This window comes from Eupeodes corollae, chromosome 1 (assembly GCF_945859685.1).
Source record: "Eupeodes corollae chromosome 1, idEupCoro1.1, whole genome shotgun sequence".
Taxonomy (NCBI): Eukaryota; Metazoa; Arthropoda; class Insecta; order Diptera; family Syrphidae; genus Eupeodes; species Eupeodes corollae.
This window is the reverse complement of record NC_079147.1, coordinates 156,775,306-156,793,053: the sequence shown is the minus strand read 5'-3', so window position 1 is coordinate 156,793,053 and position 17,748 is coordinate 156,775,306. Positions and strand designations below refer to the sequence as shown.

The window sequence follows — 17,748 nt, the reverse complement described above, 5'->3', positions numbered from 1 at the left end:
ACCTTCTATCTGAGGAAAAAAGGGATTCTCTTTAAACGGATCTTTATTGCCTTATTGTTTGGAACTCCTACAATTATGGACTCAAATCCCGACGCACCATCCCAGGAGATACCTACCGACAAACTCAAACCTGAGGGAGCATTTTCTGCTTTAGAAAATTTACTCAACAAAATCATTACAGACCTGGGACCGGAATTTGGGTCGTAAATATGCGATACTTTTGCAAAAGTATTGAAGGAAAACAATTCCACCGAACCAAATCTGGATATATATGTAAGCTATGAAACGGAATCACCTTAGCCTGGACAAAAGCGGCTTAGAAAGACAAAGAAGACAAGAGAAGCAAAAAAAAGTCGCTGCAGAAATTGAGGATGTCCAACCGAAAGCCAACCAGCCACCAAGCCCTACATCAACACCAATTCTACCTCAACCAACAACTAAAACCAGCTAGCATTCACAGCTCCTTCGAAGCCATTGAAGTTGAGGACGAACTGAGGATCGAAGGTCTCCCGGTTATCAAAGTTTCACAATACAAATCAAGGAAACTGCAATGTAAAACCTACAATAACTTTGTAGTTGAGCTGAGTAAGGACTGCAACATCACCGAGGTCTACTCAAAAACTTTAGTGATGAACCAGACAGTACACTGGGAACGACTTCAATCCAATGACATAGTTCAATGCCGGAAATGCAAGCGGTTTGGACACATTACCCTTAATTGCGGGCTGTTCAGCTCTTATAGCAAAACGAACGGCTAAACAAACTTGAGGCGGAAAAGAAGGTGCACCGGCTATTTGCATGCATAATGACTCGTCCAAACGTTAGCTACGCTAATGTGGCGAAGGGTCAAGCAGCGACTCCATTCAAACAAGCCACTATTACCCCATTGAAGACCATTGCAAACAAAACGAAACCAACTTAATCGATGAAACTTAACAACGAAGTTCAAATAATTTTCGTCGGCATTCTGCTCAACATCATAGAGAAAGCCAAAATCAAGTGTGAGTGAAGCAGAAAAGTCCGTTTTTTTGGCCACTTTCATCTTCCAGATTTGCAATTGAAGAAGCTCCGCATTCTGACGTATAATCCTCAACAATGTTCTAAGGCGTACTACTTACGGACTCATTGGTGTATAGTAGACTGGTTGGACGATCATGTTAATGAACATTATTTGGTGGTAGTGTTGAAGCCAAAGCCAATATTCTCTAGAACACCATCAACTCTTGATTTCTTTCTTTAAAGTTCAAATTTAGTTTTTGCCATTTCAGACACCTACAATACCGACAAAGGCTGCGAAATCGTATTCAAAGGATCCATCAGAGGGAACTCAACAAAGTGAACCCCGAATACCGGACTATCAAGCAGAGAGAAAAAACTAATCGAGAGAGCCAAATTTCCTCGTCTCCCTCTCCGTTCCTTCGAAACCGCTTACTCTCATTTTTTATAGCGTTTTGAATTCGTATCGGTGTATACAGTTTTCACCTCGGAGAGCAGAAAGAGAATGAGACATTTGATATTTCTATCTCTCTCTGGTTTTCACAAATTAATTCTAGCAACAAATTTTCGTTTGTCAATAAATTACGGTAAACCTTATAACGGTAGATCGTGGTGAATTTGTTTTTCCCTTCTCTTTCTCTGAGTTACAGATAGATGGCATTAACAACCAAAACAAGAAAAGATGTGTTCAGAAAGAGTGTAACAAGGTTAAGGTTTTTTAGACTAGACTTTATTTGTATATATGAACGAGTATACATAATTTTTATAAATCGCACCCATAGAATGAAAGTGACCTAACTCAAAAATTGCAACTTGAGGGAAATGAACAAAAAGCCTTCAAAAAAGTGTAATTTTGAGTAATTTTGATTGTATTTTCTCACATACATATTTTAATGAAAGTTAATTATTTGCCCAATTACGTAAGAAATACAATTAAAATTACTCACAACTACACTTTGTTGAAGACTGTTTGGTCATTTCCCACAAGTTGCATTTTTTGAGTTAGGTCACTTTCATTCAAAGGGTGCGAAATTTATGCTATGTTTATTTCAATAGTTATACTTTAACTAATAACTTAACTACTTTATTATCTAAAATATACTGCATTGAATTATTTTATATTGAATTATAAATAGCGGAAATAATAAAGTTCTATAGTTTACCGGAAATATTTATACAAAATATCATATCTTCTGCAATTGTGGTATCAATCGTTATTTTATGGAAATTAGTGTTAGCGTAACTATATAACTCAAAGATAAGATATAAAAATTTAGTTAGAACTGGAAAAATTATAAAAATGCTGCATAGGACTTAAATTTTGGTTGAAGAACAAATTTGTATATTCATTTCACAAAATCATTGACCTAGCAAGAATAAAAATATTTTTACTTTTGTACAAAAGTCCTTTTCGGTTTATGTAGTTAAGCCTTTAAAAGCAACATAATAGCTCAGTGGAAAGCAGTAAGAATACCTATTCACAAATCTAATGCGATGAAAATTGGCAACAGAAGTAACAAGTTGACGGTTTTTTTATTTAGTCTCTACTTAAATCACTTATTTTCAGCATTTTTGAAATAACGGTAAATTAAAGAAAATAAACAACGAGTACACACAAATAAAATAGAAATGTAAAATAGATGAGTATATAAAAATGTTTTCAATGTTCCTGCGTTGTTTTATTTTAATGATCCATGTTTACATTCTTTAACTCTTGTTTTCAATGTTCCAGCAACTCTCGCAGCCAAAATTAAGTCGATGAACTCTGAAAATTAAAACAAATATGAGTTTTTTTGAGTTTTTCAACGGTATGAGAGAAAATTAAACGCATAAACGCAGCTAATAATAAAAAAAATAATAGTTGTAGTGCTTTCAGAGTTGTATGTTTCTAGGTCCTAATCCTTATTGGACTGGACCACCTAATTTATTTTACTTACTTAATGATTAAAACTGGCTTCAAATAACTAACTAACATTTGTCTTTGTGCGTAATTTAGAATTGGTTCTAAACCTTCATTGTTCTGGCACCTAACAAGAGTAATTAATTTCACTTCATATTCGAATTATATTATTCCCAAACGAACACAATGAGAGTACCAACAAATTGTTCATCCACAATATTTTGAATTTTCTTTGAACACCTTTGAACAGCTGACTACATTCGCCATTTTTCAAAGGTGGACGCCATTTTTTCAATGTGGGGAGTATGCACATCTTCTTGCATAAGTATTCGTTCCCCACATTTTTTTTATATGGAGTTAATACATATGCAAGTTTATGTGCAAATCGCAGCTTGTAGGCAAAAAGAAAGCAACCGTCGAAGTTGGTTCTCTCGTTTAGTTTTTTTTTTCTCTGATATGCGAAGTATCCTTAGAATAGCGTCAAATTCAAATTTATCAGAAGCTTTACTTGAAACTTTTTAACAATTATTTGATAATGCTGCAGTAAATTTGTATTTTCTTCTCTAATAAACCGAAAATGGGTTCTGCGGTTCAGTCGAGAGCTCGTAACAGGCTTAGCTTATTTGTGATTGGTCGCATTGGGTGAATTTCGTCCTAATAATTTGACACCAATCGTTATATTCTGGACAATTCATACACTTAAAAATAAAATAAATTAGGTGGCGCAACGGTCCGTTGAGAACTAGAGCCTAGTGACTTACAACTCTAAACCATTCCTTTGTGCGAGTAATGTTGTCAGGGATAGAAGGGACCTAGAGTTTTAAGTCGAACGTCTTATTTGAGAAAGCACTTTTCATGGCAGGAATTACTCTTAGAGGATTTGTCAATACCTAGCAAGCGGCAATACCCATCTGTGCTATCTCATTTATCAGGCCTATTCTGCTATTCATCGGGGGGAATTTTACTTGAATTTTCACCAATCATTATTCTGCTATTCATTCGAAGTGAATCTGTGTATGTCGGTAACGTCGGTAATACTGCGCGGTATTCTACTATTCACGTGAATGCATTCATTCTATACAATTCAGATCCGCATATAAAATGCAGCGGAATTTTCATTTCATGTCTGGTTTGAATTTTTGTAAGCAAAATGTAAGTGAAAACTAATTTATTGCTAAATTTAGAATATTTGTTTTATAAATAAAAGAATATTAACATTTTTAGGGGAAGGAAGACACTTTCTAATATTTCTCCGAAGCTCTATTTTTGAGGATTCATTATACCTCTGCTTACAATTTCAATAAAAAGTGCAATACTGCTCATTTCCAAAAATTACACAAATAATTCTGTTTAGGTGGATTGATTAAATTTAATTTTTGTATGAGTCAAAACAATTTATCCAACATTCCCAACATTTTTACATGAACAGCTGTTTATTTGAATGTCAAATTGGTTTGGGATAATGTAGTTCAACCGATGGATAGCTGAATGCAAAGGCAGTGTGAAAGGGAATCGAATGGGTGAATCGAATATACGATCCACGTGAATAGCAGAAAAGGGCTGTATATCACACTCCATGAGTGGCAGCATCTCGGGTTATGACTTGAATGCATTCATATTAAATATAACCCTATCCTAAATAATTAAACCATCCAAATTGAATTAAATTAATATTTTTAAAAAAGGAAATGAGATCCACTTATAAAAAAAGATCCTATAAAATCAAATGTATGCTACCAAAATAAGTTAATAAGAAATGTCAATCACGCGAAAAAACACCACAGTAAGTCCTTTATCATTTTTGTTGGATTTTATGGTGCCTGGGTTTAAAAAATCACCGGAAACGGCACGACCTCTATGAAAATGTTATAAAGAAACACCTGACAAACAGGAGTGACACATGAATACTAGTTGAGGAAATGATTTGATGCTTTTATGAAGGACTTTTTGGAAGAACTCAGGACTTTCATCATCTTTCAATTATTCTACAAAGCGAATGCTAGAGAGAAGAAACTAATCGATGCTCAATTTTTCTCGTCTCCGTCCCTACTCCCCACATTATTTATTATTTACATTTTTTATAACGTGTTGAATTTCTATCGGTTTTCACCGCTGAGAGCAGAAAGACAAAACTTCAGTTGAGAGATTGTGACATTTGTTTTTATTGCTAGCCAAGAAGGTTGTGGTTTTTAAAGTCCCTGTTTTTATTTCTAGAAAAATACTTAATAATTGGAATGAATAAGTTTTCAAAAGCTAAACGTTTCTCATGCGGTCAACTGAAAAAGAAGCTGTGGAGAAAGTTATTGAATCTATTAAAACAATTAAGAGTAAGTTGTATACATATATGCACATACGTTTATTATATGTATATTATTTTCCAGGCTTAATGATTGATTCGCCTTTAATGGATCAGCATGGGAAAAAAGGGATATTAAATATGTAATTGCATATTAAACGAACGATATTAAGAATGTTTCCCTGAGATAACCAAATAATCACAAGTATGTAATAATTTATGATAGTCAATTGTAAGCACTTCATTCATCATTAATTAATTACATTACCAAAAGGCATCTTATAAATACACTACATTGAGACACAAGCGTCAAGCCAAAATTCCAGAAGAACGAACAAAGTATCGAAGTCAGAGATACTCGTAATCTGGAATCAAAAATAAGCAGTTTTAACGGGTTCACATTATAAATTTAATTTAGTTTCATATATTATAAGAATATAAATCCTCTTTATAGACAAATGCATAATTAAAATAAAAAGTGGGTACTTTAAATATTTAAATTTTGAAATTTAAAAGAGATATCGACGTGTTATCAATAAAATAACATTATATTTTATTAATACATGTTTTATTTATTTTAAACAACATTTAATTACGTGAGGTTTTCATGCTTTTCCCACCACCTTCAAGAAAATTTTGTTTGCTTTTGAGGTAACAAGAAGGCGGGTTAGCCGATTTTTTTCTTAAATGTTCCCCAGTAGGCCTATTGCATGCCATATGCTTAAAATAAAAAAATATTAATATCACAAAAGACAAACAAGTCAATAATATCACAGAAGAAGCTTTGAGGGTAAGAATGTAACTCACAAATGGGATACTGTCAGCATTTTATTCCTGAAACTTTTATCTTCTAGCTCTCTATATTATAAAACTTTAGTAAAAAGTAAACACGTTACAAAAGTAAATTTGAGTTACAACTTCTTTTTTATGTAAATTAATTACCGTCAGCTGTTGGATTCAACGGCTTCTACCAGCTAGCATTAGACATAGTTTGGATTTGAACACTCGCTTACTTGTCAACCAGCAATGACAGACGTCAGATAGCAATTTTGTTTCGATTTTTTTCCGTGCGCAAGTGCCTCCGGGTGATTTTTATTACAATTAACAAAAAAAGGTATAAAACGAGCACGAGTGCGGATCAACACTAAAGAAGGAAGGAAAAGGAAGAAACCTAAATGCCCATAACTCCAACCTGGGAGTGGCAGGTAGCCTTTTTGCCTTCTTCTTTACCTTCTATAGTCTAAAGTTTTTTCTACAGGTTAGGATCTATCAACACTGGGACGAGCTAACGATGGACTTAGGAGCATAAGCCCACACAAAAACAGAGTATCATGTGAAGGACGAGGAATGGAATATATAAATCATTTAGTTTTTTTTAACCACATTTTTATCTTCCAGAGGAGCAGCCACAACAAAATCTAAGTTGTAATTATGGTTCTGGTTACAGCCATAGACGGACATTGTGGAAACTGTTCTGTTTTAAAAAGCTAGATATATTAATATTCAGTGCAGTGGTTCCAGCGAAAAAAAGAATAGCTGTTGACGGTTCCGGAAGCCATCAAACATTTTGAACCTAAGTATGATTTTCTAAAGCTGTAATTTTTTCCACTTCGATCATCTCACAGTTGCCAGCACTTATAATTTTAAGGTATTGTATTGCCCATAGCTTTTGGAATGCGCTTTAAAATTGTGAGGCTATGGGCCTGCTGCTATTGCCCAATGAACTTTTTATCTTTCCAAAAAAGAGTTTAAGGCAATCCTGATTGAGGTGTCTAGTTAAAACGTACTTAAAGTCAAACTGTTTTAAACGCTGCCATAAAGAAAAAAGTGAAGATATATTTAAAAGCCAACTGTAAATAAAATTGAACTTATTTGCTATGTCTATACCTTCGTAGTTTTTAAATCGAATTGATTTCAAAAGAACTCCGCCCGACCAAAAAAAACTCTTCTTGCTCCTGACTTTGTTGAACCTCTTTCTTCATATTTTGAGGCTGTCTAACTTTTGAAGTGTTGAATAAGTCAAACAGTTCAACAAGTCATCAAAGATTAACACGAACTCGGCTGTTGGCAAAAGTCCGCAGAGCTGCATATACTGTGTGGCTGAAAGCTTAGGTAGCACCACAGTCTTTTATTTTGTAAAAATTGTTAGGCTCAATGTGTATGTTAGTTTATTTGGGGACTAATCGAATGCAGTTTTTGGTATCAGCTTCATTTCCAAGAAGCTGTTTTGGACTTTTCAAAACCTACGTTATGTGAAAAAGACAGTTTTTTGTAATTGTGGGGAATCAAACATTTTTTGTTCATTAACTTTAAAATAGGGTTTGGAAGGATTTATGCCTAGTTTTTTTTTTTTAAAGATATATAAGATTGGAGCCTTGATCACAAACAAAGTAAACTGGAAACAGACCACTTTTTTGCAGTGCATATGTAGCTTGCTACACCAACTTTTTAAGCATATCACTTTTTGCAAGAAGATTTTACAAAGTAGTATGCGATCTCATGAGTCCAATGAACTGCAATTGCTTGAGCTTTGATTACAACTGAGAACGATGCTCCCCTTCACCGTAATCTTCAAAGACCAATGATTGTATCGGTTCGTCTATTGTAGTCTAAATGAGCTTTGAATGACATTTCGACAATGGCAACTGAGCAAAATTTATACATTATAGGATATTGAAAGTAATTAGAAAGTGCAAACACTTTAACATACCTTTTCCCTGTACGTACTTTTTTAAATTCTTCAAACTATTTGCAACAATTGTTTGGACTTCATTTGGCATTATGTTGTAAGATTTCGCTCTAACTTCTTCGATGTTTTAAAGTCGTTCTTTTTGAGCTTTTAACTCTGAAATTTTGAAATCTTTACCTCAAATTGTTTCTTCGTGCTTCAGAAGCTTTTAACTGTTCTATAAGTTTAATTTTTGTTAGGGTTTTATTCCTTAAATACTCACATGTTTGAGTTTGAGTGCTGTTGAACGAAATTTCATCTTCATCTATTAGACCTGAATCTTCAAAGTTTCTTTCTCCACCAAAAGCTCCAGTTGGCTCAACTGAAGCTTCCGGTGAATACATTACCAAAGAATCATCGAACTCATGAGCAGCTCAGGAATCGAGTTCTTCAACACTCAGGTTGGGCACAGACCATTGGTTGAGTCTTTTTCAGCTACTTCCAGCGAACATGACGCCTGAAAAGTGCCTTTCAAAAATTCTTTCCTTTTTAGGTAGTTCTTGGAGGTTTAAATTTAGCCTCCAAATTTCTCTTCTAATGACTAAAAAATAATATTAGTTTCTTACAGCATTAAAAAAAATGTTTAAGGGAATAACTTGATTTTTTAAAATCCTATTTTATACACTTTTTTTAAACGTGAAAAGGTTTATTAATTAAAAGTACTAGGCGCCGGAAAAAATTTCAATTTTCTTAGATATTCAAAAATTTAAAAAACACATGTGTGCCATCATAGTAGGCGCCGCACAGAATTTCTATTTTTGAATTTTGCTTGACACCTTTTGCTCATCGTTTATGTTTTATTTTGTTAAATCGTGGTTTCGGTTTGATTTGTGTTGTTCATTTTGTTTTTTTTTTATAATTATTAATTAGTTATTAATTATTTTTATTTTATTTGTCTTATATTTATCAAACAATACATTTTAATAAAAATAATCAGCCTTATCACAGGCCCCGTCGTAATACATTCGTACTACGAATCCCGAACAAATGTATCATAAGTCCCGTCGTACTTAAAATATTTCTTACGAAATTCGGAGTTCGGGAAAAGTGGCATCACTAGCCCCGAATGAATAGGAAGTTTAACTGTTTTTTCTACGAACTGTTATTTTCATAGTAGTCTGTGCATCTGTGGAAACAAAAAGAAAACATAGCTTGCAGACAAGTAACAAAACGCGCAAAAATAATAAACTAAAACAGAATTGTAAGTTTTATTACGAAATTAAATGTGAAAATGTATATTACACTTTTATTTTTTAAAGGGCAAATAAAATTATTACAAATCGAACTCAGTTTCAAAGGCTTTTTGAAATGCTTTAAGAAAAGCCTGAAATCGCCCAAGGATATTCCAAAATTCAAATCCAAAAAGAAGTGAATGCCTTCTTGGAGCAAGTTTAAACAGAACTAAATACCTGGAGAAAAGTAATTAAATAGTTTTGTTTAAATATGTTCCACTGACTTTAAATAAATTCTTAGGTGTGGTTGGATTGGAAGGCGTACATCAAGAGGAAAATGACCGAAAGCAAAAAAGAATCGAAGGCTACAGGTGGCGGTCCAAATAAAATGCATACTTTTAAAAGCCTGGAAGAAGGTGGCTTAAGATTGACTGGCCTTGAGACGTCGACCGGGGGGATAAATGGCACAATATCTTTTGGAGGTATAAATGCGTCTGAACCTATAAATTCCAATGCGAATCTGGAGAGGAGCAAGTCGCTGATGTATCGATGACACCCGATGTCGATGTTTTAGGAAGTGTTCCATAGCGTCGCCCAACCACTTCTCGTCAATCAAATATTGCCGCCAACCTTGAACAAGTAAAGATACAGAAAGAATTTTATAGCAAAGATGAAGAATTCTGGAAGAACCAAGAAAAAAATGGTGAGGGGATTGCAAGCAACTTGCGCCGAATAAACACAGCAGCAGAAAAACTCTGTGAGATTGAGGAAAAGCGGCTCGAAGAAACGAAGAGACATAACAAAATTAAGGAAGAACTTTTGCAGCAGAAACTGCAAATTAAAATGCAAATGGTTTAAATTGAACAGGCGAGGTCAGCGTACAGTCCAAAGTAACATCTGGGATATGAATGAATTCTTAATTTATTTGTTTTTATTAATGTATAGTATGTATGTACATATGTATAGTTAATATATGTAGCATGAAGTTTCTTTCTTTTATTAAGCTCCTCAAAATACTATCCCTTATTCAAGATGCCACACTATGGTTATTTGTACCGGGGATTACGTTATTTTCAGCTTTAATTCCGGCAAAATTATCTTCGACCTTGAAATCAATGCAAATGTTATGCAAGGCACACGCTAAATTAAGAATTAGTGCGGCTTTTTGTGGGGAATAATGTATTTGACGTGCTGCCAGTAAACACCGTGATCGATTTTTTATGACTCCAATGACTCTCTCCATCATGTTCCGTGTTTTGCTATGTTTAAAGTTGAAGGTGCTTTGAGAACTCCCAGGCTCAGGAGAGCGGAATGGAGTTTTGAGCCAGGGTTCAAGAGGGTATCCAGCATCCTCTCAAATAATGCAAGGCAGTTTAACATATGTACAACATTAATCTTTAAATATTTACAAACCTATAATCCAAGTGCTTCTTTCGCCTTCACGAAATTTTCTTTCAAAATGTGTTTTTGAACTTAAATTCCCCACATGAGAATCATGGTTTGATCCCGGATATTTTTCGTCTATGAACTTAACTAAATTTTGTTGTCACAAATCGGAAAACAAAAAATAAAAGAAATTGTACACTTCACACAAAAAGTCATATTTTTCATTCATACCACCATTGGCATTAATAGTGAAGTACCCTTTTCTATTGAAGTACAAAAACTTCTCCATCCACATACATTATAGTCCCTGGAAATCCTGCTTTGTTGTAGGTTCATCTTCGTCTGGAACCTTAAAAGTTGTTTGAAAGTCTGTGCAATTAAATGCACATCCTCTTTTCCTTCTTTTCGACTGTTTATGGCTTTTTTTATCATAACAAATCACTTTCTTTACTTTATACTTTTACTTAAAAACGTTTTCACAAATTAATTCTAGCAAAAATTAAAATATAGGAAATGCAAAAAATCTGAAGACCAAATTAAATTGCGATACACGTGCCCAATTTTCAATGGACCAGGATGAAAAACTAGAGGCGTTTTAAATTATATTGAAAGCCTACAAAAAATAGGCCACAACATAGGTTCTGTTCTGTTTATTTTAAGATTCCAGGATATCGAGTTTAGTTTAGCAACACAAAACCAGAACTTATCAAAGAACTTTGTATTAATATGGCCCAATATGTTAAAGCTTCGTTTTGAAGAATTGAAAAATTTCTTTTAATTTTAAAATTGTAGGTACTTCTTATTTTTATTCTTTATCTAGCTCATCCAAAATTTCATGAATCTTGCTTTTTTTGTCTATCGGGGCCACGCGGCGTAGGTTCCCCAAGCCCAGCCCTATTAGATACACATCGCACTTAAAGAACAAAAACACAAACCGACATACACACGGCAACAAAACACGACTTCTAAACTAGCACTACACATGGAGCATACCAATCACAGGACAACCTACAAAACGCCACCAGACACAGGACTACCGACACGCCACAGTGGAATCTCAGCATATTTTACACGATGCATAAAAAAAGGAGACCTTCTAAATTGCGCCAACTACAGAGGGATCAGTCTCCTTAACATTGCATATAAGATCCTTTCTGCCGTATTATGTGAACGTCTGAAGCCTTTCGTCAACAACCTGATAGATCCTTATCAGTGTGGCTTCAAAACAGGAAAGTCCACTATCGACCAAATATTCACAAAGATCTTGGAAAAAAAACCCAGGAGCTTCAAATCGATATCCACCATCTCTTTATTGATTTTGATATTGATCCATAGAGAAGAGCTCTACAGTGCAATATCTAGTTTTGGCATCCCTGTAAAACTTATCCGTTTGTGCAGAATGACTATGGAGGATTCACGCTGCTCTATCAAGGTCGGAAAAGATCTTACCGATGCATTTGATGTCAAAAAAGGTTTTAGACAAGGCCATGCACTGTCATGCGACTTCTTCAACATCGTTCTGGAAAGATTTGTGCAATACTAGAGGCACAATCTTTCAAAGGTTCATCCAATTACTCGGATAATCAGATGATATTGACATAATTGGAAGATCAAAGCGTGATGTCAGTGAAGCGTTTTTGAGCATTGCGACGGAAGCGAAGATGATGAGTTTAGTGGTCAATAAGGGCAAGACCAAGTATATAACATTGAAGAACGACGTCTTGGACAAAACTTCACTTCGAAATAGTTAAGGACTTTGTCTACCTAAGCTACGCTATAAACACAGACAACGACACCAGTGCTGAAATCAAACGAAGAATAACTCTTGCAAATCGCTGCTTCTTTGGACTTAGAAGGCAATTGAGAAGTAAAGTCCTCTCTCGAGCATCTAAAATCACCATCTATAAGACACTCATCATCCCGGTTCTCATTTATGGCGCTGAGGCCTGGAAAATGTCAAATAAAGATGAGAGCGTCTTAGGATGCTTCGAGAGAAAAATTCTTCGTTTGATTTTTGGTCCCGTACGCATAGATAGAGAATGAAGCAGAAGATAAAACGACGAACTATACCCACTGACCTAGTTAACAGAATTAAAGTCCAACGGCTTAAATGGCTGGGTCATGTAGAGCGAAATGGACATCAACGCTCCAACCCGGAAAGTTTACAAATCTAATTCCGAGGGACGGCACATTAGAGGAAGACCGCCACTCAGGTGGGTGAAGACCTCAACCAACTTGGCGTTCGAAACAGGAGGCAGCTAGCTAGGGACCGAGTTGGCTGGAGACGCATGTTGGTTAAGGCCCAGGTCCGCCCCGGACTGCAGCGACTGTAGGGGCATAGGGTTCTCGAGATTTCTTTAAACCAACAATTGATGAATCCAAGGGATGATTTGGCCTTGTTAATAATTTAATCAAAATGGGCTCAAAAATTAAACTGAGGGTCGGAAATAACTCCTATTTCTACAATGAAAAAAGAAATTCCTAGACAATACTTTTGAAAAGCTTGGGAAAAATAAATGTATCTTTCTAAGCTTTGGCAAACCATCCGAATCAGGAGAAATATTACGATCTGGTAATAAAGAGACAAAATAAGGTAGAAAGGGTCGGTAAAATTTTTGTAGAGTGTTACGGGTGGTTTGGAGGTTGGAAATTCGGCCGCAGATACCTCACCCTTCCTGGTCCCTTGCTAACTGGTCAAAAAGCAATGACAGACGTCAGACCGGAATTGTTTCTTTATTCATTTCTATTTTTTTCGTGCGCAAGTGCCTCCAGGTAATTAAAAAAAAAAACAAAGGATAAAAACGAGCACGAGTGCGTTAAGTATAGTAAAGGTTAAGAAAAGTAAAGGCATGCAATTTTAAGGTGAGGTCCATGTAGGAAGATAAAATCCCCCATCACCCAGCGAGCTTGGCCGAGCACCGCCCCTTGCTACCTACCTACCCTCGATCAAAGTCTCCTTTCCGTCCTCTTCCTTATTGCCTCTCATTTCACACAGCTGATAGTAAGAATATATTATCTCGGTCGACACTGACTACTGCACTCCTACTTTGAGCCTTAGTAAAGGTTTTAAGGTTATTTTCCCATCCAGAGAAGATTTTAAGGATAATATCGTGTCGATAGGTTTCGACACAACCATCTTTACTGACGGCTCAAAGATGGAGTGCGGAGTTGGTTCTGGGATCTTTTCTGAGTCCCTAAATGTAGCCAAATCCTTTAGGCTTTCTGACTTTGATAGCGTTTTTCAGGCTGAATTGCTGGCAATAAGGGAGGCATGTAAGATACTTAAACAAAGCCCAAACCAAAACCGAAATGCGGCTATCTTTACAGACAGTCAGGCAGCTGTCAAAGCCATTAACTCGACCACATCCTCATCTTAATTGATCCAGCCCTTCATAGCTCACTTGCGGAAATGGTTAACATTCCTCTTGGCGCTATGAAGGGTAAAATCTTTTCTATCTATAAAACTTAATCAAACCGAAGGTGGAGCAAATTACATCTCAAGCTAGGTTGCCTTGAGATCGCCATTTCTACCTACTTAAGAATATAAAATCGCTTACATTTAGATAAATCATCTTTTAAGCTTAGTAAATTGTAAAAATGGATTTAACACTTTACATTGTTGAAACATTAATCGTTTAAAACTTTGCGCCATTTGGGGTTGAAATTGGTGTAGGTTTAAAATTTAAAAATTATAGTTTTTTGCAATAAAGAGGGGTACAGGGTTATGTGTTAATTATTTTATAGGAGGGACGAAATACGAAAACGTCTTAGTACTATTATTATTTCGAATATTTTTTCCCTCTAGACTAGTGAATCAGTTAAATTAAACTATAAAATACATTTTAAATGGTGTTTTTTTACCTAGATACCCTAGAAATGGACCCTCCTGAGATTTTCCATGTATACGTTTAATTGAGTTTGATTGTATTTTCACTTCTAAAATGGTGCTGTCACTATAAAACTTGTATTTTATGTATTTTGTGCCGTACATAATTAAAATGGGTATCGAGACATTTTTCTGGAAAGCTGTCTTTCGGAGTTGAAAAAAAAGAACGTAAAATACGAATAAAAACACATTTGAGTTCTGGCAGAAAAAAGGATGCTCGTGATGCAACATCCCTCTGTTATAAATTTGAAATAGTTTTCACAAGGCCAACAGCATTTTCTTCCTAACGTTTTTCTGCCAAAATTTAGCTTTGTACTTCCCTTTAAAATAAAATGGCGTCTTTACGCTATGACTGCTCAACCAGCCTTCCCATTTTATGCTATTGTATATTAATTGAGTCAAAGACAACTATCTGATTTTGGCTTTCTCAAGAATTCTATAACTAACTATTCAAAAACATTGAACAAGAAATGCAAAGCGAATTCGATTGCTGGGTGAGAATGATTAATAAATTGTATTTTTATTATATTTGCCTATGTCAATCCTACTGAGACAATTCTCAGAAATCTTTGAAAGATCATTTCCAAACGGGCCTTTTATATTAGCACTTCATTATCGACACCCAGATAATATTATTCTACTACAAATGTTTGAGTAGTAAACAAACACACGTGCATTACTTCTAAACGTCACTATTATTTTTGTTTTCTAAAATCAGAACGTATAATTTCATTAAAAGTTCAAATAAATCAAAATAATGGCAACAAAAACACTAAAACGAAAAGCGCCTACTGGTATATTTAATAAATGTTATCATCAAATCAAAAACTTTAATTTTCTTGTAATATTTCATAGCGAATCCTAAAGCGAAGGCCATTGAACAAAAAGAAGACATTTCCGAGGAGGAAAACGATTCAGAAACAGAAGAACCCAGTGGAAATGCTGGCTGGGCCGATTCTATAGCTAAGGTACTAAATACAAATAAACCCAAGACAAAAAAGTCTATCGTCCTGTCGAAAGCGAAAAAGATTGTGCCCAAAACAAAAGATGCCACTGACGCGATTAGTTTTGAAATCGACGGTGAAATCAAGGAGGAAAAACCAGACAAAGAAGCTATTGACCAGCAAGCGAAGAAGCTAAAGAACCAACTGCTGGCGCTGAGAGTTAAACCATCCTCAGATGAATTTGAACGAGAACGTGCTCTGCGAAAAATAGCTACAAGGGGTGTGGTGCAGCTCTTCAATGCTGTTCGCCTGCAACAGAAAGATATTGACCAGCAATTGAAGGAAGCCGGCAAATTGGACTCAAAGAGAGAAGCAGTGCTAAATAACATCGATAAAAGGAAGTTCTTGGATGTGTTGATGGGTGGAAAACGAGCCAAGTCTGAGGCAATTGATAATCCTGTGAAGATTGAAGGTGGAGATGACGACGACGATGATGATGATGAAGTTGATGAAAGTGCAAATAAAAAAGGCTGGAGCGTTTTACGGTATATGTTAAATATATATTTATCAAGAATTGTTTTTTGATGTAATTGTATTTCAGGGATGACTTTATGACAAATAAGAAGATAAAACATTGGGACGAGGAGGAGAGCAAGGAGGAGGCAGCGGATGGTTCTTCGGGTGATGAAGATTAAGTTTTTTTTTTTATATATATACAAAATAAATGTTACGAATAGGCCTGCTTAAGATTTATCGTTTTTCATTTTCCCCTTAAACAAGGGAACATTCAGGAGCCTCGCAATACCCAACGAAACAGCACCTAAAAGAAGAAATAAAACTACGTTTTTGGAATTTATGTTGTAAAATCGCATCATTCTACCTCCAGAGACGAGTTTCATAACGTTGGCTTCAAATTTCTTTCTCTTTTTTGCCTGAGCGAAGATATAACAACCAATGGCTATAACGCCAAAACCACTGACTAGTCTACATTCTAGACAATCCTGTCCTTCTGACATTCTAAGAAATCGAAAATTTAAAAAATATCGAGGCGGAAGCCCAGGTAGGTTTTCTTTTTATACAAATTTCATAAGGCATTAGCTGCTCGTGTCACTTGAACGTCAGATTGTAGCAGGGTGTTTTCTGTTATTTGAAATCAAATGGGTCAGTTTATATTACTGAGAGATTGGGCAGGTTCAGATGATATAAAGTACTTGAAAGTAAGGCAAGTTTCTAGTATCTCATTGGCCAGCTGCCAAAAAATGCCTCCCAATTAAGGCAACTTTATTGGAAAGTTGTCCGGAAAGTAAATCAAAAATTTCCCTAACTATCAAGTCAAATCAACTTATTTCAAAATGACACCTGATCATGTTCTTTTATTCAAGGGATAGCTGAGCTTTACTACTGTATAATTATATACATTTAATGTTTTCTGTAAAATGGTTAATTCTCAATTTAATACAATACAAAAGACAAATCGGTTTGGTAGTTCTTGTACTATGACCTTAAAGTAAAAATTTGTAAAGTAAAGTTCTGAATTTGAAATTCATGACACTTGGAAAACTAACTAGTTGCTTTGGTCCAAATTTACGTTCAAAGAATGAAGTTGACTGCAAATGAATTCCCTCATGTTGCCTGAACCTGCCCATTTCTAATCATCCCTTATGACTTAAAACCTTACAATAAGTATAAGTTGAGTACACCGTTTCGAGTTAAGTTGGTGGCAGAGCTGCATTAGTGGCACAATTTAAGTGTTTAATGATCGATGACGCCTAAAGCCCAAAATCTATTCTTAACCGTAACTTTATTTGGATTGGTTTAGTCCCAAATCTGGAAATTTTGCGATGTTTTCGGTATATGTTAACGTAAACATAAAGAATACTGAACTTGCAGATCCAGAGTTCCGTACTCGATCAAAGATCGATGTATTGTTAGGAGCTGATGTATATGGTGAAATCCTGCTGGAGGGATTGAAGAAAGGTATGCCAACTGCACAAAAGACCAAACTGGGCTGGATTTTATATGGTCCCATAGCTAGAAGCGCATCAATTACATCAACTTCCATGATAAGTACATCAGAACTCGATCAACAGCTATCAAAATTCTGGGAAAATGGAACAGAAACCCTTTTTGTCTCAAGAACAAGAGATGGCCTAAAGGCAATACATTACAAATGTACAAAGGATGAAAGATGGTCGGTATCAAGTCAAAATGCCGTGGAATGATGATCCTAGGACAAAACTTGGCCTCTCGGAAAAGTCAGCTATTGACAGGTATGTCTCGAACGAAAAGAGGCTATTAAATGAAGAGTATCTAACACTTGGACATATGGAAGAGATTCCCAGCAATGAAGTAAACAAACCTTGTTATTACTTGCCTCCCCACACAGTGATTAAAGAAAAAAGTACAACAACCAAGGTCTGGGTTGTATTTAATGCCTCTG

General features: G+C 35.4%; 1 protein-coding gene across 1 annotated transcript; it reads left to right on the top strand.

Annotated features, from left to right (window-relative positions):
- The first annotated feature begins 15,018 nt into the window (after window positions 1-15,018).
- On the top strand, window positions 15,019-16,057 carry LOC129939211 (RRP15-like protein). The gene is made up of 3 exons (XM_056047139.1): window positions 15,019-15,158; window positions 15,220-15,853; window positions 15,910-16,057. The coding sequence occupies exons 1-3, from the start codon at window positions 15,122-15,124 to the stop codon at window positions 16,001-16,003; spliced, it is 765 nt and encodes a 254-aa protein (XP_055903114.1). The 5' UTR covers window positions 15,019-15,121; the 3' UTR covers window positions 16,004-16,057.
- Window positions 16,058-17,748: the final 1,691 nt, after the last annotated feature.

Coding starts and splice junctions, on each gene's coding strand:
- LOC129939211 (XM_056047139.1), top strand. CDS start 15,122: ATGGCAACAAAAACACTAAAACGAAAAGCGCCTACTG. Junction 15,159..15,219: donor AAAACGAAAAGCGCCTACTG/GTATATTTAATA, acceptor AATATTTCATAG/CGAATCCTAAAGCGAAGGCC. Junction 15,854..15,909: donor AAAGGCTGGAGCGTTTTACG/GTATATGTTAAA, acceptor ATTGTATTTCAG/GGATGACTTTATGACAAATA.